We start from the raw sequence: 27,819 nt of genomic DNA, 5'->3' as shown, positions 1-27,819 counted from the left end.
TGCTGGGTTTTTACAGCGTCCAGGCTTAAACATTACAGAGACTCGTCATGCTTTACTGACACTGCAGCTTATCTCGTACTTTTATATTTACTGCGACATAGTTTATCAGATCATATCATGGTTCTTAAGAGATTTAAGAACAAAACATCAGCCAGTCAACAGGTTAGAGCGTTCGTATCCTCCCAGTGTGACACACAAGTTATGAAAACATGAAGGAAACGTAAAATAAACAACTGGAAACATTAAAGTCAGGAAACGTTTGATTCTTTACCTGATATAAAGATATAACAATTGCTGCATATGCGGCGACCGTTGCCTGTGGGTTCCACCACTGCGTTTCTTTTGATCACTCCACGTTTTGTCGTCTTTTAGGATCTCTTGGGCTCCTGTAAAACTCCCATCAATTTACTTGTCAGTTTTCCAGGCACAACAGCTATCTATTACACTTATCTCTGACTTTGTTTGTTCAACTTTACTTGTTGGCAGTGGCAGCTGGCAATAAATGAATGACAGGATGTTGGGATGAGGATTTGTCCAGCTCCCTGGTCTTCATCATTCGTGTGACCCCATTGGACACATGATGTTTTTTTCCTATTTTGATTTTTTTTTTTTTACTGAGTTTTTTTCCTATTTTGATTTTTTTTTTTTACTGAGTAACGAACGTGATTTAAAATGTACTAAAATATAATACTTCAAACAAAACATACTTAAATAAAAGTATGATTTTGAATGAGTACTTTGAAAAGTATAAGTAGACAAACAAAACTACCCTTAATGTATATTGTGACTTTCCACTTTTGTCCTCAACCAATTCTTTTTTTCTTCTTTAGAATGTAAACTGTCAAACTTAACAAGAATTACAAAATAATATTGTGTTATAAGGTTTATTATGGGCCTGTAGTTACTTTGAATTATTTCTGAATGTAAAACTATATTGTTTTAATTCAATGTATTACTGCCATCGACTTCTGCTCCATAAGTGACACTCGGTAAAAAAAGAGACAGTATGTGATGACATGGCATTAACAGATTTTTACATTTTGGTTTGAATTATTCCATTGTTTCTAAAACGACACTGCGGTCGTGTGGTGTCCTGTCCTCTGTGTGCTATATTTGCATATTCAGCTACACCTCACGTGTCTGATGCAACAGGTACAGTCTCCAGGTTCTACAGGTAGTTCCTGACTTCTGGGAAGGGTTTCGTCAGACAGCGCGTCCTGAGAGATCACCTCTGTCAGCACAACTTGTTTATAAGTGGTAAACACCTAGTGGATGTAATGGAGCAAAAAGAAACAAATGAGCTGCAACAGTACAGATGAATGACACATTCATGCTTTAACATTTGTTCCATTCACATAGAATTCTATCATTAAATAAACTGGCACAGCTACAAATAAAATATACTGTGGTATAGATATATCTAATTTAATTTATTCGATAATTAATTTTAATCTAATTTCTATCTTTTTAGAGAGTATAGAAAAATATTAATTGATGAGAATAATATTTTAACTTTTTTCTTATTTTTTAAAATATATTATTTGCAAAATAATTAAATGAATACAGGGTCCAGACTATAACATATTTCGTTGTTGTTGACAATTTACGAATTATTTATAAACTATACTATCAATGTTGCTGTTAATTTAATTGTTATTGCTCCTTTATTGTTCACAGAATCCAATTCCTTTGCTCCATTGCTTGTTTGTGTTATTCTTATTTTTTTGTGTCCAACTTAAAAATATGTTTTGGATCTGTGTACCTGGGGAATCAGTTTGGATTTTGTTTTTGTACATCTGTGTAGCTGCAACCATATGGCACATTATTTACCTCCTTGAGTGTTGGCTAAACGCCATGGTAACTGGAAATGAGGGAAATGCGCTCAGTCGGAGAAGAGCGGCTGCCTCCTCCTCCTCTTCTTCTTCAGTCAAACCCCTGGTGGAACAGCTCCTTTACCTGTGAGGCCACAGGGACTGAAGGAAGCCACTGACTTGTCTAGACTAAACGGTGTCAGACCCACGGGATGCACAAATTAGACTCCATCTCAAAGGTGAGGAGAGCCTGGAATGATGCAAGTGCAAAAAGGAATTAGTTCATACAGAGGTAATCGAGTGGAAGAATTCAGGTTCATTGACGACGATGTCGGGCTGTGAGCGCCTCAGGTTTTGGATTATTTAAAAATGCCCACGTCTTGCTTTGTCCCACAGTATTTTTTTTAGTCATAAAATATGTCATTATCATTGAGAGCAGGTCAGGAAATAGCCTAAGAGGTCATGTGTGACCTGATTTGTAACTGTGGTCAACCATTAACTACAGGAGGCCACCTCAGGATGAAGCTGCACTACACATTTATCAAACACTTGTTTCACAGGTGAGTTCTGTTGATGCGGACTATTTTTATGTAGCATTCGGGTGAATGATTTACCAGGCAGGAAGCATTTAACCATACAGTCATAGCATTCTGGGGTTTTTTTTTGTTGTTGCTGTGACTAGAATATAATTAAACATGACAAGTGTTTACTGGAGTGTCTGTGTTTTCAATGATTTATCTTGAAGATTGGTCCAGAACTATGACTATGTAAAGCTGATGCCCGAGTCGATGACCTTCATAAACACTACCACGCTCACTATGTTGATAAGAGGTGACGGGAAAAATATTAACCGTGTGTATGCCGTTAACAGACCAGATCAATAATGGGCATTACTAGTACTAGCAAGTATCTATCAATGTATTTACAAATACTGTCTGTGTTGTGTTAATTCTTTTGGGGAATTTATAGATACAATGACTAAGTGTGCAGTTTGGGCTGTGCAGATCAGTGTTTCCTTAACCTTTTTTTATGGATACCCATATTTTAAAAGTCACAAACCTTTGCGACCCAAGTCAACAGACAGTATTCGTAATTTCCTGGGAAACATGATGTGAGACGACCCATCTGAGGGTCACGACCCAGTCTTTGGGAAACAATGTCATAGAACGTCCAGTCCAGTTTCTGGGATTGACCTTGTGACTGGACTGTAAACACTGACTTTCCCCAAGTTATCAGTGACCGTGCAACAGTCTGTATAAAAGAATTCAAACTGGTGGAGACACTGAAATACCTGATGATGATGTTGTTGTTGTTGTTTCAGTGAGTTCATCTGGCTGTCACGTCTGCTCCCTGAAGAACTGTGAACTCTGATGTTTGGGGAACAGGAGTTAAAGAATGAGTTATTAGGCTTTCAGTTTGACTTTTACTGCCTTGGCAGTTCTGGTCACAGACAATAAAAGAAGGAAGAGAAAGTGAGCCGCAGGAAAAACATCACATGAGTAGAAACAGGCTGCAGATAGAGAGACAACCAGACGACTGTTTGACTCCGCCTGTTGATCGAGAGAATAAAAGAGCCTGAGTTTGGGGAGAGAGCAGGATTCAGCAGTCAACCCCCTGACTCTCCGCTGGACTCTCCCTGTGCACAGGTGAACTCGAGCAACGATCTTTGTCTTTTCTTTATACTTTGTGAAAGTTCTAGATCAACGAACCCGGGGTGGTAAAACCTTACCACGACAATACCCATATTTTAAAAGTCACAAACCTTTGCGACCCAAGTCAACAGACAGTATTCGTAAATTCCTGGGAAACATGATGCGAGACGACCCATCTGAGGGTCACGACCCAGTCTTTGGGAAACAATGTCATAGAACGTCCAGTCCAGTTTCTGGGATTGACCTTGTGACTGGACTGTAAACACTGACTTTCCCCAAGTTATCAGTGACCGTGCAACAGTCTGTATAAAAGAATTCAAACTGGTGGAGACACTGAAATACCTGATGATGATGTTGTTGTTGTTGTTTCAGTGAGTTCATCTGGCTGTCACGTCTGCTCCCTGAAGAACTGTGAACTCTGATGTTTGGGGAACAGGAGTTAAAGAATGAGTTATTAGGCTTTCAGTTTGACTTTTACTGCCTTGGCAGTTCTGGTCACAGACAATAAAAGAAGGAAGAGAAAGTGAGCCGCAGGAAAAACATCACATGAGTAGAAACAGGCTGCAGATAGAGAGACAACCAGACGACTGTTTGACTCCGCCTGTTGATCAAAGAAAATCCTCCTCCTCTTCCTCCTCCTCCTCCCCTTCTGCCTTTTGTCTTAGTTCTCCACTCAGTTAACTTCTCCAAAAGCCGCGTGGAGCTCGGATGAGTTGCTCTCACCTCCCTCTCTGGCCTCCTTCTCCTCGTACCGTGGGATTTTCGGCGCAACCGGTCAGACTTCCGCTGCCAGGCGGCAACAACTGTCCGTTTCCTTTAAGCAGAAGAAGCTGCTGCTGCTGCTGCTGTACATGGAGAGAGCACTCATGAGCATCAAGGCTACGAGGTGAGTTGTATTCTTTAATGTCTGTGCGTGTTTTTAAATGAACTACAGACATGTTGACAAAGACAGGACTTCAGGTCCTAAAGTGACTCTGGTGTTTGTTTGCTTTCCTAATAGTGTTTAATGATTAGATCCAGGGAGCAGAGTCTCCACAGAGGAGAAACGGCTGACTTTTTTTTTTTTTTTTGGTGTTTACTCTCGCTTTGACGGCTGCTCTGTTACCTAATCAGTTTCGCATGGATTATGTTAAAGACGCGCCGAAAAACAAAACAACCTGTAAAAACAAAAGCTGACAGAAAATAAATAAATAAATTTAAAAAAATAGAAAACTAAGAAATTAAAGTGCACGTCCAAGTTTTTTTAATTTTGTGTTTGTCTGCGTGTTAGAACTTCTTCATTTGGACGCCAACTTCTTGCTTTAGTCATGTGAACTTGCTGACCCCGCAAACAGACGGCGTTTCGATGGTTGACTTTTGTAAGCTGTTAGACAGGTAACAGTTGGGGGAGTTTCTATTCCCACATGGTTTGAACCTGGTCTCTCTCTCTCTCTCTCTCTGTCTGTCTCTCCCCCTCTCTCTCTGTCCCATCTTCGCCCTGCTCAGAAATGTCATCTTACTCTGTGTCTTCTTCTCTGTCATAGAAATGATTACATACACAGTTCAATACAAAATACCGTCTGGGTCCAATATTATGATCCACAGACGAGCTCTGAGGACGTCAGTGACGTCAGACAGAGTTGTTTGGAATCATAAACATATATCGCGTTATGTCTGTGGCTCACCTGATGTCTAAAAGTAGCTCAAGTGCCTACGTAATAATAAAAAGAGGGCTTAAAAAAACATGACCATAGACCTATGATGGTAGACAACAAACAACTGGGTTGAAATGAACGCACCTCCCCTCCCTCCTCCTCCCCCTCTCTCCCAAACAATAACACGGTTGACTTTATCTCTATAAAAAATAGAGAGATATCGTCAACAGTATATTTTAGGCTTTTATTTAGGCATTTTTCAGATTTTTATCTGTACCTTCCCCTTTTAGCTGCGGTAAATACAGTTACTCAGTTCATCTCGTGTGGAGCTGCACTCCTCCAACATATCCCAAAACTGACGGCCTTTTTTAAAAACATTGGTCATCGCTGTGAAATAGTTACACCTGAACACATTTGTTATGCTTAATAACATTAGTAGTTGCATTTTACTGTGTTATTATATATATATATATATAAACACAGAAAACCGCTATTTAAAAAACCAAAAACTTATCTGCTCAGTTTCCTTTAGTTCTGTAATTAGGTAACTATTGAGGATATATTTTGTGTGTTTTTTTATTATGTTGCAAGAGCAAAATCAGGCCTTTTATATATATAAATTTTATTTTCCATTTTTAATTGTTCCCTCTTGTCTCGCAAGAGCTTTGCGATGCCATTAGTTAGGGTTGACATGAGCCTGTGGCCTGGTTGTGGTAACCATCAGGTCAACTGGACCTCAATAATGTCAGTTTTCATACCAGAAAAGGTCCCTGAGAGATAACTGAAAATACACACAGACCCACTCTCTCTCTCTCTCTCACACACACACACACACACACACACACACACACACACACACAGAGCGTTTGGCAGTTTCCCCCTTACACAGTAACCAAACTTCCTCCTCCCCGACACAGATAAACCATTGCTCTCTCTGAATGGTGTCAACAGGATGAGCTGATAACATCTGGACTGTTAATGAAGGATGTCATGACCCTGGATTTAATGAAGCCCATGTGGTTTTCCACTGAGAATTCCATGTTTGTTTCACAAGTTGTTCCCCTAAGCCTGTACTCACTGTGTGCGATCCTTGTATGTAGCCTTAAAGTGTGCGCTCACTGGCTGTGGTGCGGCTGTCGTCGTACTGACAGATGTTTTGGATTGTTGCTGCTGTAGTTTGGCCTGTTCTTGTAGTAGGACTAGTGTGGCAGAGTGAAGTATTAATCACGTGATGAGGGCATTTCTCCTCCTCAACCTCTGAAGTCAGTGCCTGACAGAGCGCTGCCCTCAGGTGCCTTAGGGCAAAGTCAGCCTCAGGAGATCATTTCAGGTGAATGTATCATCCATTGTTGACTATAAAGGAGTCCACTTCTGTGTTTGCCTCATCGTGTGGATTTGAACGTCTGTTGATACAAACAGGGAAGTGGACAACCATGAACATTCCAAGACCAGTCAATGTCAATGATGAAATAATTCAATCATTAATTAGTTGTATGTCAGGAGTGGATAGGATCAGATCAGACCTATGTTCTCTTCATATACAAAGACACTCTGTTTGTTCCTGTTTTAAAATTTAACACTAAATGGTCTCCACCACTGGACCACTGGACCGTCCAGAGATTTAGACACATTCAGCGCATTCCACCCTAGCTGCCAATATGTAACGTATTATGAAGGAAGGAAGGGAAGTGAATCACTCTTCACTGTGACACAGCACACCACTGCACACTAACAAATGTGACCTCTGCTTTTACACCATCACCACAGTGAGCAGGGGGCAGTTTAATCTGCCTGGGGAGCAGTGGACACGAATCTGAAACCTTCCGGAACCAAGTCCGCTTCCTTAACCTCCGAGCCACCTTCCGCCCTTTAAGACTGTGACTCAGTGCATACTTTTGGAAGTTAGAAACAAAGTAGTTTTGATAAAAACAGGTCATGACGCAGGTCCAGTTTTATTTTCTAGCCCTGTTCAGATGTGAAACAAAAGTTGCGTTCTGAATATTTAAACAGAAGATAACCGAAAGGGAACACAGTAACAAGCAGTAACATAAGTTACACTGCAGAATTTAGTCTGATAAAGGAACTTGGCTGGTGAAGAAATAAAGCAGAACAGACATAGTTTGTCTTACACAGTGACCGGGTCAGATCAAGTGATAGACAGTCTTATTTGATAAGAGTGAAACTTGCAACCCTTTTTAACCAGTGATAGTTTCCACTGTTATCACATTGACATAACATGCATGGCATGGAATTTTTCCTAACAATATCCAAACATCCAATATGATTAAATCTCATTGTGTCTGATTTCAAATCTGATCTGAAGTTTCAGCACCACGCATCTGCGTGACATTTATCTCAGACCTTCTCTGTATCTTCTTGAGCTATATCTGTCAAAAAAGAAAGACTCATTGTTCGGAGAGGGACACTTTGTTTCCGGGCTCTACTCATTTTGTAGCAAACAAAACAAACTTCTTGTTGGATTTTAATGATGCATTAGTGTTAAAAAAAATGGGGGTTGCTGAGCTCATGATAAATTAGAATTTCACCAGTTCTTACTAAGCACAAATCTGACTGACTGTATCAACAAAGAATAAAAAATAATAGGAATAGGAGAAAAAAATGAAATGCAATTGTTTATCAGCTAAAAATAAAAAATGACAACATCAGCATTTCTAGCCTTATCATAATGGAACGCTGATCAATTAAACAAAGTTGATAATAGATTAAAATAAATAATTGACATACAATGCAGTCACTGCACAGTTGTTAAGTTAATTTCCAGTTTGGGGCAGTTTTTCACCAGTAGGAAATTTTAGATTAGAGGTTTCAAATTAAACTAGAAGATCATTATATTTTTCATTACATACCTTTTGTGTGACATTTTGGTTTGGTGGTGCCTCATGGGATTTTTCTCGTGAAATATGTGCCTTGCTGAAAAAGAGTGAAAAAGATAAATCACCAATTCAATCTTCTTGTGGCAACATTCTTGCCCCAAACTTGTTTATTATTTTACATGGAATTTCAGTGAAGCAAAGTCCTCGGTCAGGCATTTAAAATCATGTTATGGTTTATTCTTTGCTAAATGGATATTTCTGCATCACCTGCTGAATTGTTTTTGACTGTTGTTTTTGTTCCCCTAGATCTGGAGGCGTGTCAGTGTACCACCATAACGAAGGTTCTACATGATGAACAAGCACTCGATGCACACTGTTATTGACCCGGCGTTTCACAGCAGCATGCCATTATTCAACGGAACGATGACATCTTCAGTTTTGCCCAATCCTCCAAACCTGGCCGTGGGCCTAGATAAGCAGGCGCTTCATTACAGCGGGGCATATTTTACTTACGAACCCAGGAAAGTGGAAGGAGCAGGTTTTACAGTCCCGTGGACCAACTCTAAGAGCTCTCTGCTGGACGGCCGCAGTCCTGTGAGTCACCGCCCTGGCATGGAAGGACAGAACCACATATTTTACAGGCAAGACGCTTCGTCGGAGAAAAAACAACCTCATTCCTCGCCACCATGTCACGTCCCAGTCAAACAGGGCTTTACGTTGTACACTAAAAGCCCTGTGGTTAGCACTACCACAGCTGCCACATCAGTGACTGTCAGGGAACAAAGCAGCAGAGGTGAGAATCCAACTCCACCTCCGGAAAACTCTCTGTACTTTGCCGTCCATAAGCCGCTTTATGGACCAAACCTTTGCTGTAATGAACTGGGCTGTATGATGGGACATCGCTACATCGTGGAGCGTGGCTCCCCGAGGCCAACCAAAACCGTCTACCAGCCTGAGTGGATACCAACAGATGCTCACTACACTGACAGACCCCCTCTCCTGAGAAAGGCAGCAGACGCAGCTCTGCAGCAGAGACCTTCAGCGTATGAGCTCGGAGCCAAACCACCGAAGAGAATCACCACGGAAAAGCACAGCCCCAGGCCCACAATGACTCTGCCTGCTGGGATTGACCCAAACTACAGCAGTTACCCCTGCACCCCAACTCGCACACTGTTTGGCACATTAAGTGAACAGAGCCAGCTGTTAAATACTCCCCCTAGAAGCTACCCCGGTTTATACTCCTCCCATCCCACATATGAGCATCTGACCTCAGAGGTTTATCAGGAACACTCGTCCATGTCCAAATATGGCCATCTAACACAGTACCCAGTGTTTTACTACCCCCAGGCAAACGAGGAGCCACAAAAGAGTACACAGTGTAAAAACCTAGGCAGTAAGCAGAGAGAAGACATTCCTGTCATCCTCAAACATGCAGTCCCAGTCCCCCAGGAACATTACATAGTGCCTCAATCATTTCATGGAGAAATTCCTTTGCCTAGAACTGAAACATTACCCAGTCATTCCTTGATGCACGGCTTTGACTACCCCTGCTACCTAGTCCCCAGAATCCATTTAAATGCAGACCAAGTGAGAATGCCTCTGATGAGGCCTAGTGCACCTCCAGGTTTTCACAGTAATGGCATAAATGTTTCCTCATCCAGTCAAGAAAGGCTTCAACCTAGGGCCAGTCTTCAGAAGGACAAAGACAACCCCAGCCCTCATGTTGACCAGGCCAGACAGTCCTTACCCTTCCTGTGTCGCGACCCAACCAGTCCGACCAAGTATTCAAACCAGCACCAAATGGTCTCAACGCACAACATGAAATGTTTTCCCTCAATCTCTAGTCTGCTGACAGACACGCACCTTCGTCCAGCGGGGGACTTGAGCGTAAACAGAGTCAGAGACCCTTCCTCCTGTGAATCCCATCTTCCTTGGGTAAAACAGCCAACATGCCTACCTGTTCCACCAGCTGCATGGATGCCCCTGTCACCCAGTCACCATACAGCTGGGAGCAACAGTGCAAATGTGCAACGAATTATTTATTGTCCCCCACTTTTGCAAGGAAATGGCCATAATAGTCCCAGATTCAGCTCAGGTTGTTCTGTTATTAAGGGTAGTATGAAGAGAAGTTTCTCCAGCTCACCGACGGATATCAAAATAAAGAAGGAGAAAAGGGACTGCTGTGAGACTGAGCCCATAACAAAAGGACAAAAGTTGGAAGATCACCCTCTGAAAGTTGAAATGAAACCTGTCAACCCTCTGATGCCAGTTATTGACAGTGTTTTCAGTCTGGCACCGTATCAGACAAACACATGTCCAAACAGAGTCAGTCGGAAAACTGAGCACTCTCCAGAGCAGTTTGAGGCCAAGCCGGACATGAGACATAAAATGTCCAATGAAGGTGAACAACGCACTGTTATCTCTACTGTTTGTAACTCAGACGCTGCAGCTGAACGGCCAGAGGTAGAAGGTCCAGAACACAGAAAAATTAAAGTGGAAAAAATGGAACCACAGGGCCCAGATAACACACCGGAGGAGACTCCTGCGCTTCCGCAGGATTTCACAAAGGTCATAATCAAACAGGAGCCTGAAGAGGCCGACTCAGTCGACAGTGACCCCATGCTGATTATTAGAAAATGTGAAGCAGATGACCCTGAGAGTAAACCCTTCCTTACTGATGAAAACCACGAAACCTCACATAAATCTACGTTTGTTGAGTTGACATCACACATGCAATCAGCCCCTGAAACGTACACATCCACTGAACAGTTGGCCACCGCCACAGCCGAAGCACAAACGACAACCCGAACATCTGAGAGCAACGTCAGAATCGCTCTTCCTCAGAGCACGCCACCTTCCACCTGCAAAATCCTTCTCCAGGACACAAAACCTCCTAGTCTGACTCCACCACCAGATAAGTCGCCCACTGCTACTAGCACACCAAAACCAGAGCCCCAGATGCCTGTCCGGAAGCACTTCCTCGAGCTGCATCATTCCCTCTGTAAGCTCATTTCCAAATCGGTGTTTGCCTCTTCAGAGCAGGAGCTCAGAGCCTGGTTGTCTCAGCTACATCTGACTGAACCATCATCCCAGTCAACCAAAGTCCAGAAAGTCTCCTGTCTGCTGGGCATAGAAGCCAGAGAGAAGTGGCTCAATGAGGAGATGATGGCCGCGTTCCACAACGTCCTCCAGAGGTTGAGGGAGTACACCAGTCAGAAACGATGTCCATTTCCGCATGTCATGCGCGCGGGGGCGATCTTCCTCCCCATGCTGGTGATAAAGGAGCTGCTGTTTCCAACAGTCCAGAGCAGCTTCATTGACCAGGTCCTCCACGAGCACAAGGTGGAGCTACGTCCAACCACGCTGTCTGAGGAGAAGATCCTCATCCAGCTGCACAAGCGGGCCTGCTCTTCCCGTCTCCGGAGACTGATGTCCCTGAAGCACTTGCCTGACATCTACGCTGACGTGGTCAACCTTCTGTATTACGCTTGCGTCTGCAAACATCTTGGTGAGTTCGTGTTCACGCTGCTGTTGATTTGAGTGGAAATAAAGGGTTTTCTTCACAGAGAAAGAAAAAAAGTTAACTTTACTTTATTAATCTCAGATTTCAAATATATATATATTTATTTTCAGAATCAGTGTAATCCTGGGAGGGTGTTGTAGAGTTTTGTGTCTCTCTATGATGACGATCATAACACACAGGTGTAAGGTGTTATGTGCAACGGTTGTGTTAATTACCTCTCCTGGGGCATTTGGGGGGGAAAAAGTGAAGCAAACAAACATTCAAACAGGTGAATGAACCAGGAACTGATTGTTAGAACTACACGTAAAGGCTTTTAGGTAACAGGGATGTGTTGATTACGACTTAAACGTCTAATGAAACGGCTAATAGAACTACTGCACTTACGGTTTTAAAAACTGCAGTTTTATTTTTTTGCTTCATTTTCTAACTTCATTTTATGTTTTACTACTTGATTTTGACACGTTTATACGTTTTGTTTTATTATGTTTTTCTTCGGTACATTATTTACAATTTATATTTAAATATAAATATACAATCCATTTATTTTTTTTCAGAATCATCTTCTCCTGATGTCCTAAAGCAAGTCCAGGTATATGTTTCACCCAGTATCACTTTTCTTTGACTTTTTCTTTTTAGAATGCAGTCTTTTTTTCCTTTTCTCAATCACTGCAGGTTGCATGATGCTTTAGGGGTGAGGGGGGATCACTGGGTGGAGGCAAGAGCTTTAGCGCTTGACACATGAATGGAGAAAATCATCGTGATTTTTTTAGTTGGTGTTCGTGGACCTTGAAGGTCATTAGACAGGCGGTGTGGTCCAGTCACACTCGAGATTGATGTTGTGAATTGATCTTATGGTAAATGCTTTATGCGATTCAGGATATATGTTTTAACAAAACTAATTTTATTTGCAGTTGAATTTGAATGACCAAACCACAGGGCTATAAAGAACACTTGTTCAAATTTGCATAAACATAATTTGTCAAAGCATCTGGAAATGAATCTGGTTCATCTTCAATCAATAATTTAAATAATATGTATATGTATATATATGTATATACATATATGTGTATATATGTATATGTGTGTATATATATACGGAAAAAAACAAAACACCACACATGCACAGGGAGGACGTGTAAAGTCCAAGGATAAAGGTCACATTCAACACTATAGTAGATCATGATGTAATGTAATATAATATTAATATAATAGGAGTTATGTTATATAACCTGCTCTACCAAACACTACTTTAAATGGCAGTCTCAGGTGTAGCACCAACAATGCCCTTCACCTTTCATTTTGAATTTCTAAATTTAAATAAAGAGAAAATGAATTTGACATGACATGAGGTGAATTGGTATAAATACAAGTTCTGATTTCTTCTGATTTCATTAGCTGTCCACATGGTTTGGGACACCAAACTTCTTCTTTCTTTTGGTGTCTGAATGATATTCATCCTTTGTAGAAGCTGACTGTCCCCTGGCTTCCCACTGTGTCATCTCCCACTGCTTTTAATACTGTCGCCTATAAAATACTTTGTGGTGTCCCATCACCACCTGACCTGCTAATTTCCCCTTCACAAATAAATTAACAAAAGTTCTAATCCCGGCTTGTCATCAACCTGTCAGTGTTAATGTTCTGACCTCTGCTCATTGCTGAACTCTCCCTGTCTTACAGGACTAGATGTGGACGTTCTTGCTAACAGAGACAAAGACAACCACAGTGAGGAGACTCTGGTGTTTCCAGACATCAGCTCCCCGTCTGACTCACCCCTGGAGCCTGAGGCACTGAAAAATCCAGCTGAATTAAAATCATCTTTGAGCAAGAATAAAATAAAGAGTAGGGTAAAGAGAAGCTCGAGGCGCATGTTTCTGGACACCAGTTTGTCCGAAGAGGATGAGGAGGGGAAGGAGGAGGCAGATGAAACGGAAAAGACTGCCAGTGGAGGTACGTCAAATGAAGAAGGCCAGAAAAAGATAAGCAGTCAACCTGAGTGTATGAACATCAGAGCCGTTGGCACAGAAGCCGACTTTGAGTCACCTACTCCCTACAGTCTGACATCTGAGTCATCCTGGATGTGTCCCTTGAGTTTAAATCAGCTTTCTCCACATTGCACTGACACAGAAGAAACCGAGGAAACATCCACGCCGCAGCCTAGTGGTTGCTCCACATCTGCGGTTGAATCTAAGAGTTGCTCGGGCATGATCCTCAAATTAAAAAAGTTGTTTGGCAAAGGTCTTGACAAAGACAGAGCTCACTACAGAGCAGTGTCTTACTCTGGGGAATTAGCTGAGGCCCACAGTGCAGAGGGAGAGAAGAGCCACAACAGCGACCTCTACAGGATGTCAAGCAAAGCGAGCCACCGGTGGCAGAGGACTGGAAAGTTCTCCCAAACCTTACGACCCCTCAAATCCTCCTCTAAAGGCAAACACGGACCCCTGCAGAAGATCAAATACTGTCCCTACTTGTCTGCGTGCCACAGTGCTGAACACAGGAGTCGCTGGGTGTTACGTTCCGCTGTTCACAAGGCTCGGCGGGCAATTAGGCAGTACTACCCAGACCTGGTGGGTAAGAGGATCCGCCATCTTTACGAGGAGGACGACAAGTCTGAAGTGTGGTACAGTGGACAGGTACTACGTATCCACGAGGCCCATTCCAACCCACTCAAAACTATTTTTGAAGTCAAGTACGACAGTGAACCAGAATGGAAGTACTACCTTGAGCTGCTAATCGACTATAAAAAGGGCTGGCTAAAAATTGAGTAGTTTTAATGTGAATACACCACTGTGCCTGTAGTTTACGGTGAGAGTATGTTTTACCTTTTGTGTGAAGGCTTTACTTATACATTTCTATAAGAGAATAGTTTTGTTCTTGGAATACGGTACCTGTCTGCTGAGAGCCACGGGCACGTTCTTCATCCGGGGATGGCGCGAACACAGCATCCTGTCACTCATATTAGCGTCCTTTTATTGACGGTTGGCTTTTCCAGTTCACTCTTCACTTCCTCACTGCAAAGAAAAAGGGCTTTTTTAGTGAATAATAAAAAGACAAAATAATTATAATGAACTATTTAATTTTACAAGCAGATATTGCATATTTATTTCCCCCTTTTTGTAAAAAAAAAAAAGAAGTTTTTTTTACTCTAGCACAACGTACACAGTCATGATGTGGTAGAATGTCAGTCTGTGGCGGTGCGCGGTCATAGCAGTGGAACAACGTGTGAACAGAGGCAGCACTTCTGTACGTCAAACTACAGCCTGGTCTTCAGTCACTATAAACGTGTACATGTTCACCATCAACCATTTTATTTAAACGTCATCATTTTGTGGACTGAATTACTTTTATATTTGTCTTTTGTAACGACTTCTTGTATGTGTGTGGTGAAAGTTTTTTTTTAATAAAGCCTTTTTATGAAATGACGAGGTGTCCCCCGTTTTATTATCAAATTGTTATTATTATTAAAATGTATAGCTTTTTCTTAAACGTCACAGTGATTGGACGTTAGCAAAAGCAGCACGGTGATTCTGTAATGTGAATCTATGTCCCCACCTAGCGGTAATATTTGTAAACTCATTGTCCTGATGGAACTGCTATTTTGTAAACTATGTACTTTACAAAGAGTGATTATTAACCATTGACCCGCGGTACAATAGTGTGCCTTAAGAGATCAGTAGGTATACTGTGGAAAGTATAACTTTTTTACAAATTCGTCTTCATTCATTTATGCGATAGTTAAAGGTAGAACAATTACTCTTCCACCAGATAGCAGCATATGCATGTAAAACAAAAACAACAAAAAACCCTGTTATTCAAAATATTATTGCATCTTTCTTAAATTCCTACAAAATGAGTATTATGATTATTCTCAACAAGATTCAATGAGAAAGTAAATTAAATAGTTTTCATTACATCACATCACATATAGTTCTGACGTTTCAGTGTGATGGCGAGTCATAGAATTTTTCTGAGGTAAAATATGTCATGGCTCATAAAAGGTTGAGAAACACTGATATAAAGATCTGTCTGTTAACAGCTGTCAGGATAAGTGCAAAAGTCCAACCACTATAATCAATCAACCACCCATAGAAGAACAATGGTTGAAACATTTTTGAACTTTAATATTTTCTTCAAAACAGAAAACCAATGTCTCCCACATCTTACACTAATAGAAAATAAACAACCTTTAAAAGCAGAATTAAAGAGGATGTAGAAAAGTTTTTAAAAGTTGTTGAGTGACTCATTAATGCAAACAGCTGCTTCTGTTACTTAAAACATTAGGAAATGTGTTTGATCTACCTGAAGACAATCAAGGCTGTGATCTCGAGACACAGTTATGGTTATGGTAGTGACTGCAGGTTGAGCTGCCGCTGCCTTCAGGACAGAGGAGTGAAAGAAATCCACCTTTTCAAATTCTCACCATTATTTTTTTATGCAAGGCAAAATGACACACAACAGGGTCTTCACTGAAGTATTGGTGATAGGAATCAACTCTACTGTGAAAGTAAAACAAAAAGTTCAAGAGGTGACAAGATTAACATAAAAGTCTCCCAGAAGATACAGACCTGTTCATTTCTGTCATACACTACAAAAACATAGCACAGAAATGCATTGTGGGTGTTTTCAGTTTTTACTTGGATTAAGACCAAACCTACTCTAATGACTCACACAGAACCCCAAGAAGATTGGATTTCTCATGACATTTATTCAAATAAACAATACAGTTTTATAATTTGCTAGGATAAAATAATAATAAGTTTTAACACATGAGAAGCATTTGGGCGAGAATTCCCCAACGGTCTGAAACTGGGTCAAAGGATGTGTTTTTAATGATGGCTTACACTTTGGTGTCGTCTTCTGACTTGCGTCGGTGCCTGCGTTTTCCTGTCGCCTCCAGTCAATCTTATGAAGACTGCCGTGTTCCAAAGACATGAAAGCGCATGAAGAATCTAAGAGCTTCACAACCAGAGCAACCACCATCCTGAACAATGTAAAACCAGCGTGGGGCACTGACATTTTAATGTCCAATCCTTAACCCATGTGCGAAAAGTCTTCAATGCCAAAAGCATTACAGCTTTATATAACGGTCCTACAACTTCTAGAAGCTTGCCCTAAGTTCCTCTTCTGCCTGTAAGGATCACATCAGTCTATCTGTGCAGCTCTGTTTAAAGCAACTTTCAGTCTCACTGTGAACCAGAGATCTCTTCAAAGAGGAGCGTCCGCCATCAGTCCGTGCCGCGGGTCCATCCGGTATTCCCTCCAGGAGCAATAGGAACGCCTGACCCTGTTTGACAGCGTCCAGCCCAATTAGCAGCAGCACTACAAAGCTGTGCCGTCAGTACATTCTACCACTCTGAGTCAATTCCCAACGTGCGAGCTAAGCTTAAAGAAGGCTACTCCAAGTCCAAGTCGGGAAAGAGGGAGAAGAGACGGGAGAAAAAAAAAGAGTGAATGTCACTCAGTTTGGCTCTTACAAATAATTAGTTATTTTCTTAAATGTTAAACACCTCTAAAAAACAACTAATAAGGAACAGCAAATGGTTAGAAGAGAAAAACACTGGGCCCAGAGCACTCAACCTTTCCTTTGAACTGTAAAACTCATATCTGATCATCTTCAGCAACTTCAAAAAAATGTCCCTCTTTCAGTCTCCATTTATATTCACTGATGTGGCCTAAGTGTGCGCTGCTCTGTAGAGACCGAAGATGAGAGGGCGAATGCCTTATTGCCAAAGACCAAATCCCCAAACACCATGGAGGGAGTGGACAGTGCCCACTTTCAAGGTCAAGTACACTTTTGTTGTTATTGGTAAAGAATAAATATTTCAAAAATCCCCCCCCCCAAAGAAAATCAAACACGTGTCACTCTTGCTCTTAAACTTCCATGCATATGGACTATTTACAAATTGAAAAATACAGACCGGCTATTTTGTTCTTTTAATGACTTTTTTTTTATCTCTCCCTCCCCCCCGAAATATCTTTGCCCCTTTTGCAATCAGCCAATCAGCATTCAGCCACCCAGATAAGGTTCTCACCACAGGGAGCAGACATGATCAGGACAATTAAAGCTGTGTTGAAAACATTTTCACACTATTGGGGAGTAAGGGTAGTGGGCGGGTAATCAAAACAAAAAGATTCACAAGCAAAAAAAAAGAAAATAAAATGGTTCAGGGGAGGTGTAGCAATACAAGCCAAAAGATTCGTTGAAGATGGATTTTCAGCTTTCTCAAGACGCCACTCTGTTGCTAACAATACTGTAGTACACCTTTGTTTTAGTACTCTACCTTTTTTTTATTTAAATAGAATTTATTTTTAAGATTCTGTTTAACAAATCCAGGAAAAATGATGCAAAAATGGTTGTTTTGCCAAAGGAGAGGAGGCAGAAGGCCCGTGCTGCCTGTTAAATTGCATCAGCGCTCTAGTTTGTCAAGATACTCAAGAGTCCGTTGCACTGGGACGTGTCCTCAATCCTCAATGTACTCCCACAGGTCCTTCTCATAGCCTTCATGAACGTGCTGTAGCAGCACTCTTCGCCTGCTCTCACAGTATCTGGTGAAAAACCAAATACAATAGGAATACATACATGAGTGTAAAGGCAGACAAATAGCAGAAAATAATTCCACACTGTTCTTCTTACTGACCTATACTTATCTTGTACTTTCTGCTTGATATCCTGCAATGAATCCTGGGATATGTCTCTCTCTAAGTATCCAGACAGCACCTCTGTGGCATTTTCCAGGTCTGCCTGGTTGTTCTGTTCCAAAAGAATTAACATATTTATTGAGTGATGACAATATGAATAGAACAGAATAGAGAGAAACAAATTAACAGGTACCAAGTTTTATTCTATTCTATTCTAAAAACACATTAATACAATGTTGCTCTGCAGCATTACACAAATTCATAAAGGTATGGGTTAAATACTGGCAAGATTTGGCCATGGACACAACCACTTCAGCTACTGTGGTACTTATTAAACTGATGGTCAAACCAAAACAATTCAGTATATCCTACCTCAAAAATAATGGACTGGTTGTTCTTCTTGAGGTAGAAGGCAAAGACGTAGGTGAACATAAGGGTTGATCGGCACTGGCACAGCACGTCCACGGCCTTCTTCAGGAATTGCACCTCAATCCAGGACATGTTGTGCTGTTGCATTTCCTCCATCTTCTGCTTGACCTGAGCGTAGAGCTTGTGCTCAAAGCGCAGGCTCTGCATGTGGTTCATGTAGCGGTTGCAGTAGAACAGGTACCTCTGCAAGGCTGCCCTGGAGCGCTGCACAGACAACAGTACACTAAGTGCCTTCCATGTAGGTCCAGTTTCTTCTAATCAATTAAGACCAAATCATGTCAGAGCATACAATTCTTTTTAATGTGCAACAAATAAAAGACATTTGTTGAATGCATTTACAGCTGCCAGATAGATATTGTCTTACATAAAGACATTTTTGAAGAACATGTCACACACTGGGGGGGGGAGCCATTATATAAAGTGAACTACTTGTCATTGTGACACAGCACACCACTGCACACAACGAAATGTGACCTCTGCTTTTAACCCATCACCAAAGTGAACAGTTATATAGTATACACATCAAAGATGACAGTATGCAACGGTTAAGAAATATATAATTAAAGTGTGTTTTATTACCTCTTGAGCATCTCTGGCTGCCTTGGCATCATCTTCATTGTAGCGATTGCAGTTGTACCTGAAAACACAGCAACCAATGAAATAATTTCAACAAATTATCGCAACAGATCCTGTTACTGATTTAGGTTTTTAATAAGGGGTGTTAGGGACTGATTATTTATTAATTAAGTAAATTGTGCCAACTGGAAAAGTCAGTCTGGAGAAGTTTGTTAGTTTAGTTCTGTTTTAGGCTAATAAAAAGTTAGGTTTAAATGTCTTTTTGAATAGTTCTTACAAATACAGGATCATTGTATTTGGTCATAATTTGTCTAGAGCTAATCTTGTTTTAAAAAATTGCGTTATAAAAAAAATTGGGAATCATATCTTATATGAGTGTTTTGTTACAACTGATTATAAAGTGATTATAACCAGTTTTGGCGTGCTGCATCTCACTGGTTTTGCAGTTGATCATTATGAACATGTCTGTGTCGGAGAACAGAAGTGGAAGCTCACGCTAAAGCCAACACGATGTAAGCTTGGAGATACTCTACAGTTAGCCACAGAAGCTCCAAGCTTACTATTTGTAATATTTATAACAGTCGTACAGAATGCACAATAGAATAGGACACATCATACAAGTGAACATGACCAGCTGGACTGAGTCGTTTCGTTATACAGACCTTCACATTTATTTCACATTCCACATTTATTTGTACTTGTATAGTTTAAAAATAAATAAACTGTATTCAATAATACAAACAAGCACAAAAACTGTGTTGGGAAGAAACTGGAAATACCCTGAGAAAGCCAACACACTTCAGTGTTAAACTATTTTATTTTACTGATGTTTATTTTACTGTTAAAACCAAAAATGATGATTTTTGAAATTCTTCAGTGCTTCCTGTTTGCACTGTCTGCAGAAAGACTCACCAGGCAGAGCCATGGGGCTCCCATGGACCTAAGCAGACCCAGCAGAACTCAGCTTTGCAGTTCTGGTTTCGACAAACCATATGATTGCAGCCACCATCTTTCTCGATGGTCACGTGACATTTTGGACACTCCTGTTCAAAATGATGCAAAGCAACAATGATTGCAAAATAACAATAATAATAATAATTCAACTAAATGTAAACGTTCAGCTACAAAAAAAAATAATGTTTTGTCAAAGAACCAATATTTCTCAAAATGCTGTGGTATTTATTTAAAATCATACTGTAGTAGTGTTAATTAATTACCTTGGTGTTTGCTGCAATCCAGTTTGAAGTTTCACTGTCATCATCACATTTCTTGATCCATTTTCTCAGCCACTACAAAATCATTAGGTGGAGAATAAAAACTTGTTATGGAGAAAATAAGTCCATTTTTAGCAAAATGAGGAGGAAAAAATGTGTTGTTTCTAGTTTTAACTGATCACTGCAGAGTGGCTCACCTTACACTTAACTGGATCATGCCAATTCTCTCCGCAGTTAAAACTATAAAAGGAGGAGTCATTGGAGGTCAAATCAAATATTTTAAAAAGCATCAATGACAGTGAAATACTCTAATAACACAATATTCATATTGAAACCTATTCAAATAACCTCTTACCAGAACTGACGGCCACACTTGCACCTTACTGGCTTGGCATCTGGGTATTGGACCTTGACAACGTGATGGCAGTCTGGTGCAGGGCACCACTTTAACAGTCGATTGCACTTGAAAGAAGTAATAAAGACAATTTAGATCTAAAGGTTTAGAAATTAATAGTTTTCTCCAGGTATGAAATGTAATATAATAATAATGTGTAATCTAATGACTCAACATTACAAGTCAAGTGTTTACTGATTATTTGAATGAACTAATAAAAGGAACAAAAAAAACCTAGAACTTACCTCTACAAAACTATTTGTAATTAAATGCTGGTACTTCAACTTTACTTTTGAATCTGTAATGAGACGCCTATAGGAGAAGAATAATACATTGTCATTGGTCTGGATTACAGCACACGTGAGGATACAAAAGACAAAATCTTTAAATTTGCCTTCATTTCCTAAAATGACAAAGCTATACTTCCACACATAATTCATTTACATTTAAACACTATTTGCATCAAAGAACTCTCTTTTTATAGAATTATGGGAGATTTCTTTGCTAACAGGTCAGATGTGCTTATGTGCCAAAATCAAATGCTTTTAAGTTTTTCTAATATTTTAGGGGAAAACTGATGTCACTTAATCAAACACAGCTGAGTACCGACAAAAGTATTATTAAAAATGTAGAGCTGTTAAACATGTTTTTGAATTTTTTTTTCTCTACCTTTCAAACGTTGAACTTTTTAAAACCTTTTTCCTACTTTGAAAAAGGATTTTAATCAGGATTCTCATACTGACCAAGTATTTTTAACACTTTTTTTTTATTTTACCGAATCACACAACGGATTGTGGTTTATAAATAATGTTCCTGTTAGAGGGACGCTGTTGCAGTTCCTGTTGAAGACTTGTATTGAATATGCTAATAGACCTCTTACTAGGCAGTGGGATCAGAAAGTAGGTTAAGACAATTACTGTCAGCTTAGAAGCTGGTGCAAAAGATTAGCCTCCATGTTTGGGATAACAATGTTTGTTTTTTCTGTGTAAATTTTATTTTTTTACTAATTTATCAGGCAAATTCGTAAATAGGAAGACTTTCAGATGCCACATTCATATAGTATTTATAATGTGCCTTTGTATTAATGACGGCTTTATAAATATGCAGTTTTCCACAGTCATGAGTGCTCATACAGCCCTGTGCCACAACAGATGCCAAGTTATGCATCTTTCTTTACCAATCGGACTATTATCTGGCTGGTAAAATGCACCATCATCTTTGGAGTATAACTTTCTTTCTGCTGATCAAAACTGAACATTAGCTTGAACAACCAAAGGTGTTTTCCACAAAAATATTTTTAGCTTCCTTACGACAACGCAGGAGCAAACTTTTTAGTACAACATTACACTGTCAAAAATGATCTTTGTCGTTGTCTGTCTCTGAGAAACATTTTTTGTAAACAGACAGACAATTCTGTTTCAACATTTGGCACAAAGTAATGAGTCACAACCCAACCTTGCCTTAGAAAAAAACAACACAAAGGGGGATGCTGCCTCTTAAACCAACATTGGTTGTTGACTGTTGAACTGCTTGTAGAAGTACCTCCAAAAGTACCACCTTCTCTCAAACATTAATATCCATGTTAAACAGCAAACTAACTTACAAATACATTAAAACCAAAAGCAAATAGAAGCACTTTTCTGGAAAAGCTGCTTGAACCTGTGATGATCTAAGACACAGTCACAAATACATGAAATGACATGATACTCACATGACTGTGTTGTCATCAACCAAAATGTCACAACTATGGGCAGGGCAAGAAATGGTCTGAGTAGAAAAAATATAGAGAGCACAAGGTTAGTTAAATGCTTGAAAAGACTGATGCATCGATCAGCCTAATCAAGTACCTGTCCCATTCCTTCTTCTATGATTTTGGTGGTCAGGTAATCTCCCCAGCACTGCATGCAGAACTTGTGTCCACACTCCAAGCCTGTAAAAAACTGCAGAGAACACAGTCAATGAAGATGTGTAGCACAACCCATGAATTGATTCTTTTGTATCAGTGCTGTGTTTAAATGCCCTTTGTTTTCAGTTGCTTTTCTACTTTAAAAAAACTTTACTGAAATTATAATGATTTTAATTCACAGCCATGCTATGTCTCTATCAGGTCCTATTGGTGTCATCATTTCTCATTGGCGTCCAATCAACCTGTGCTTGGACAATGAAGGGTTCGGTAAGGCAACGCTTTGCATGAATGGCTATTGTCTGAGTGGCAGAGTGAAAAAAGCTAAGAAAAAAAAGCTCTTTCGTGCTTTAAAAGAGTGACAACCAAGCATCTGTTTAGTGATATTCAGGACAATAGGAACCTCACTAAACAGATGTTTCAAGGCAATAAACAGTAATTTTGTGTTGGCAATATTTAGTAGTTTCAAAATGAGATTGAGTCATTCTCTACTGCCCTTTTCAGCCAAGAACACTAGGAATATAATATAATAGGAATATAATACAGTATATTATATTGTAATTTCTGTTCAAAAGGTTTTAAATAAAAAGGTTTCCAAATGTGACTTACGGAGTTTGGGAAGTTCAGATAGCAGATCTGACATGGCATGTCCTGTGCCGATGACCTAGTGTTTATTGGGGTCCTAATGCGAGACTTCTTACTGGGGTTAATGACATGACACTCAGAAAAAAGCTTGTCCAGATTACCGTCAAAATACCTGCAGAAATTTAAGAAAAGAAACCAGCGTTTTTCAAAACATGCAGATATTCAGGATCCGGGTTAAAATATGATGGTGATAGAATATATTTCAAATGTTGGTACCTTTCCATGAGCTTTTCTTTATCCCAGTTGAAGTGACTGAGAAGGATGCGCGTTATCGTTGCAGGATTCTAGAGGGCGGATAAATCACAGATCAGAAATGAACCAGAAATCCAACACTTCACGCTACGTTTTAGTGTTCAGTGTTAGACCACCATGATGACTTCTCACACGTCTACAGTATGTGCGTGGCTTTTAAGGCAGGCATGAATACTCTTTAATTACAATATTTAATAAAAACTTGAATGTCAGGATAAGACAAAAAAAAAGTTACATCACGTTCTCTGTGACACTATCTGAATGTCTTAAGTGATTCAGCACTACTTAAAGGTCAGCAACATCTGGAGAATTTTCAGTGGGCAGCTGCCAGCTGTTTATGACCCAACAAACTACCATTCATGTGGTTTAAAAAACATTGGAAGTGACCTTAGGAGAGTAGGTTCAAGAGTAGGTTAAAAGTTAAAAAGACTGTTTTGAAATGTTTATGGCTTAATACAAAGGTAGTAAATAGGTGGTAAGTAAACCAAGACCTGAGAGACTGTAGGTTTAATGTTATTAGAATTTTTTTTTTTATTTAAGCAAAACTGTATACATAGAGAATATTATTTAAATTTCAAAAGGACTTGTGTTAATTTAATTAATATTAAGAAAATGCAAAAACTCAGAAAGTAACTGGTAAGTAGTAGCTCCAGCTAATTCAGTGAATAAGAATTCAAGTATGTTTTACTCCCTACAGGTGACTCAAGCGCAAACATTCACCAGAGGTGCTCCAGAGATTTGTCTGCTGCTGTTGTAAACAGTCCCACTATGACAAACCACCACTGCATTCTTTAAAAAAACAGGCTCTTGTCAATGGCCAGACACAAGTCTCAATTCTCCCTTGTCCAATCTGAACTCAGCAAATTAACTCATTTACAAACACACCAATGAGCAATATGCTGAGCAGAGAATATGGTTGGGTGATTTAAATTATAACCAAAATGTAACCATTAAGTTATTCATATAGTGAGCAGTACATAACAATGTAAGTGTGTTGAATATATCCATTTTAAGTACACACTGAACAGGTTATTGAACACTAAGTGTTTGAAGTTACTGACTGTCCCCAGTCCGCAGGAGTTTAAAAAAAACGTATGCACAGGAAAAGATGGCTGATAAAGGTCGCTCTTAAGAGCAGCATGTGGATCAATACCAACATATCTGATTGCGAAATCTGTTGATTGCGTCTTTTCGAAAAAGTATGGCCTTCCTCATTTAAACCTCAAGATTTATTCAGAAAACTGACAACATGATTGACTAAGGGACTTACTGTTTGTGTCTATTTAGTATTTACAATTAACACCAGAAACATTATGCTTGTCATACTCCACAACTTGTTTCCTTTCAAATACAGCAATAAAAAGTATGCCAATATACTGTATTGCTTTATGGCCTTTTACCAGAATGCAAAGGATACAGATAACTACTGATAAAGACGAAGTCATAATATTACACTATCACCTTCTAAAGCTACGGCCTTAGTCACATTCATATTTGATTTGGATTTTAACATTTGTATCGCTGTATAATTTATTAATGACTTATTTATTCATTAAATTTTCATGCAGACAATATTGTTTTTATGCGTTTAACGTTTTAGATAAAATAAATAGCTAAACCTAAATTCTATTTATAGAAGAATCACTATGTCATCTTTCCACTGTAGCAGAAACAACCATGTGGCTGAACAGGACCACCAGTATTAAACCCAGACATAGTCTATTTGACTTATTGATAATGAATACATTACTGATTGTTTTATATGTAACTTACATACAAATCTTAATTTTAACGGATGAACCCTGACAAGTTGGACAGAACCGATTTTCATTTTATATTCTGACCAAGTAAAGCAAAGTGAGAGAAAATGGAGGACCAAGATAAAGAAGAGCCATGGTCCCTCAGGTGTTTGTCTGGAAATGTAATCCTAAATCGTGAGCTAATTGTGTCCTTGTGTAAAACATCGAATTTTCATTTTTTTGCAGTCGGGATAAGGAGTCATGGTACCGCTGGGAGAATGAGCTAAGGACTGAAGTGGCTAATAAACTCGATGACCAAGCCTTTCGTCCAACGTCCAAAAATATTATTGTCTTTTTACACTGCCCTGTATGACTGTCTTAAAATATATTACTCATGGGAATATATTCTTTTTCCCGTGGAATGTGGTCATGTTCTATGTTGTAGCTTAAAGCGAGGTTCTTATTATCGGTACACTTTGCTAGTTAGCATGACAACATTAGCCTAGCAAACCTTACTGTCAACTTCTACTTCGGGATATGGCTACTTCCTGAAACAGTAGTCGTTTTGGAAAAGTAATATCACAGTGGCTATAATTAAACACTTGACATCGTTTGAGTAACAAACATTATACATAGCGAATATTATTTAAATTTCAAAAGGAAACAATTTTTGAAATGTATTAATTTTATTAATGTTAAAAAACTGCAAACTACCAGCGAGTAACCGCCTCCTGCCAGGCTAAGAGCTAAGCTAATGCCCCTGGCCTGTTGACGCTTCAGCGCAGCCAGGACCCCGGTCTTTCCTTACAGTCACGTACCAAACTACCTACCTGGATAACCTCGTTGACCTCTCTGATACACTCCACCATATGCTGGAGGATTTGCTCAGCAGTTAACACCTCAAAACGGTAGTCCTCTTCCTCCTCTTCGCCCGGACCGTGGCTGCCTCCGCCAGTGTCGGCGCACTCATCTCGCTCCCCACCGGCCACCACGGGATCGACCAACTCCACCTCACCGAGCTCCAGGGTGTCGTCCTCGGGCTCCTCTTCGGCACTGTCTTCGCTACATTCCTCCTCTTCGTCGTCATACTCATAGTTATATCCTTCGTCTGAGTCCATTCCTAAGGTGGTTATCAACTTGTGACAAGCACACCTGAAGGTCTATGGTGTAGGAAAATGTAGCTTGAAGAACAAAAATTAGCTCGAGCCTGATTTCAGCTGCAGCGAAAATAACAACAAACTGTCGCTGCTGCTAAGCCAACAAAGAGACACAGCGTCACCAACTGACGACGGCCTTACGTCAGACGGACTGTACGACGGACTGTACGGCAGAATGTACCGACAATCTCCTTCCTCTACGGTGTTTTACGGCAACTATCATGTTTATCATTCAGGGCTGCTCCCCTTAAGGTGCACTATGAAAGATTAAAGTAAAATTATTTTACATTTAATTGTAATATAATTATTACGAACTCGTTTATTTTAAGTAACGCCCCAATAAGTTTGCACGCACCTAAAATGTATTCAAATGTATTCAATGTTATTTTGATTTTTTTAAATTACCTTTGAAGCAGGTTATCTGTGCAGTTGGCCGCCATTTTACATCACAATATTATAAGTAGAAAATCACAGTTGCCAGTTTAGGAGTCGAGTAATAAAAACTCTTTTAGTTATTGTGATGTCCATGCATTACAACACCAGGGTGTACATACGAAATTAAGGCATAACAAGACTACAGCTACGAGGTGACAATAAGTCCTTAAACTATAACTGAAAACATACAAAAAATATTTAGAAAATGGTGGCGTCTTTACAGAAACCTAAATTGAAGTGATTACATTGCCACATTTTTTTTTAAATGATAGACTAGTTATGCTGTTTGCATTGGGAGAGGAATGACATGGGTCTGAGCTGAAGATAGCAGAGTTATAGATGCTGAGATTTGTAATGTTATAATTGAATACACAATTTAAGGTCATTACAAAGATTGTATGTAGTCTTCCTTACATCAAGGGAGACTTAAAGGGATTATACACATGGATCTGTCACATCTGTCACCAGATGGTAATGCTACTCTAGTATTTGTCTGTGGTACGCTTAAAACATGCTAATACAGAAATTAAATGCTTGAGTTTATCAAGACTGTTGTCCACGTCTCTTTTTGTTCATATTAGTAATTTTTTAAATAAACTTTTTAACAATATGTTGCATTTAACCAGCTGTGAAGACCCACAAAGAGCAGACATGTACAGTATACCAGGATTGCTAAAGCAGCAATCCTTTGTTGTCCTAATGCAGACTGCTTTAGGACTACAGTTGTAGTTCACTTCCCTGTGGTAGTGGCAGTCACAACACCCAAATGGACATGTAACAATTGAAACATAAATATATTAAATGTTTCTTCAATAAATACTCAAATTGTAATTTTACACTGCATTAATATAATTTCTTGTAGAAACAGATTTGCAGGACAAGTGTTTACATATGTATATAAAGCTTTTATCTTTCTCCACTGTAATGCGTCACCAGATAATGGATTGGCCCAGCCTGATGCAACACTCCTTTAATTTGTCTGTAT

The 27,819-nt window shown here is 39.7% G+C and overlaps 2 protein-coding genes and 1 long non-coding RNA gene across 3 annotated transcripts in view; 1 reads left to right on the top strand and 2 right to left on the bottom strand.

The window, feature by feature from the left end:
* LOC103380229 (uncharacterized) overlaps window positions 1–8,229 on the bottom strand; it is a 10,779-nt gene extending 2,550 nt beyond the window's left edge. The window contains exons 1-5 of the long non-coding RNA XR_003049940.1: window positions 7,965–8,229; window positions 3,806–6,500; window positions 1,831–2,061; window positions 1,132–1,265; window positions 272–386 (exon numbers count right to left, since the gene is read on the bottom strand). This is a non-coding gene — a long non-coding RNA (uncharacterized LOC103380229). The remainder of the gene's footprint in view (window positions 1–271; window positions 387–1,131; window positions 1,266–1,830; window positions 2,062–3,805; window positions 6,501–7,964) is intronic.
* On the top strand, window positions 4,208–14,873 carry c6h15orf39 (chromosome 6 C15orf39 homolog). The gene is made up of 4 exons (XM_017033044.2): window positions 4,208–4,349; window positions 8,238–11,439; window positions 12,009–12,043; window positions 13,132–14,873. Exons 2-4 carry the CDS (start codon window positions 8,280–8,282, stop codon window positions 13,135–13,137), a joined length of 3,201 nt encoding a protein of 1,066 aa, XP_016888533.1. The 5' UTR covers window positions 4,208–4,349; window positions 8,238–8,279; the 3' UTR covers window positions 13,138–14,873.
* A 983-nt stretch (window positions 14,874–15,856) lies between these two features.
* Window positions 15,857–26,747, bottom strand: arih1 (ariadne ubiquitin-conjugating enzyme E2 binding protein homolog 1 (Drosophila)). Its single transcript, XM_008312078.3, has 14 exons — window positions 26,073–26,747; window positions 23,468–23,535; window positions 23,216–23,363; window positions 22,551–22,643; window positions 22,415–22,470; window positions 20,949–21,015; window positions 20,665–20,771; window positions 20,507–20,549; window positions 20,313–20,384; window positions 20,008–20,138; window positions 19,099–19,156; window positions 18,463–18,723; window positions 18,090–18,202; window positions 15,857–17,997 (listed from the first exon to the last, which is right to left on the bottom strand). Exons 1-14 carry the CDS (start codon window positions 26,358–26,360, stop codon window positions 17,913–17,915), a joined length of 1,590 nt encoding a protein of 529 aa, XP_008310300.1. The 5' UTR covers window positions 26,361–26,747; the 3' UTR covers window positions 15,857–17,912.
* Between the last annotated feature and the right edge of the window lie 1,072 nt (window positions 26,748–27,819).

This window comes from Cynoglossus semilaevis, chromosome 6 (assembly GCF_000523025.1).
Source record: "Cynoglossus semilaevis isolate Cse_v1.0 chromosome 6, Cse_v1.0, whole genome shotgun sequence".
NCBI lineage: Eukaryota > Metazoa > Chordata > Actinopteri > Pleuronectiformes > Cynoglossidae > Cynoglossus > Cynoglossus semilaevis.
Note: the sequence above shows the minus strand (reverse complement) of the source record. Positions and strands in the feature narration are given on the sequence as shown.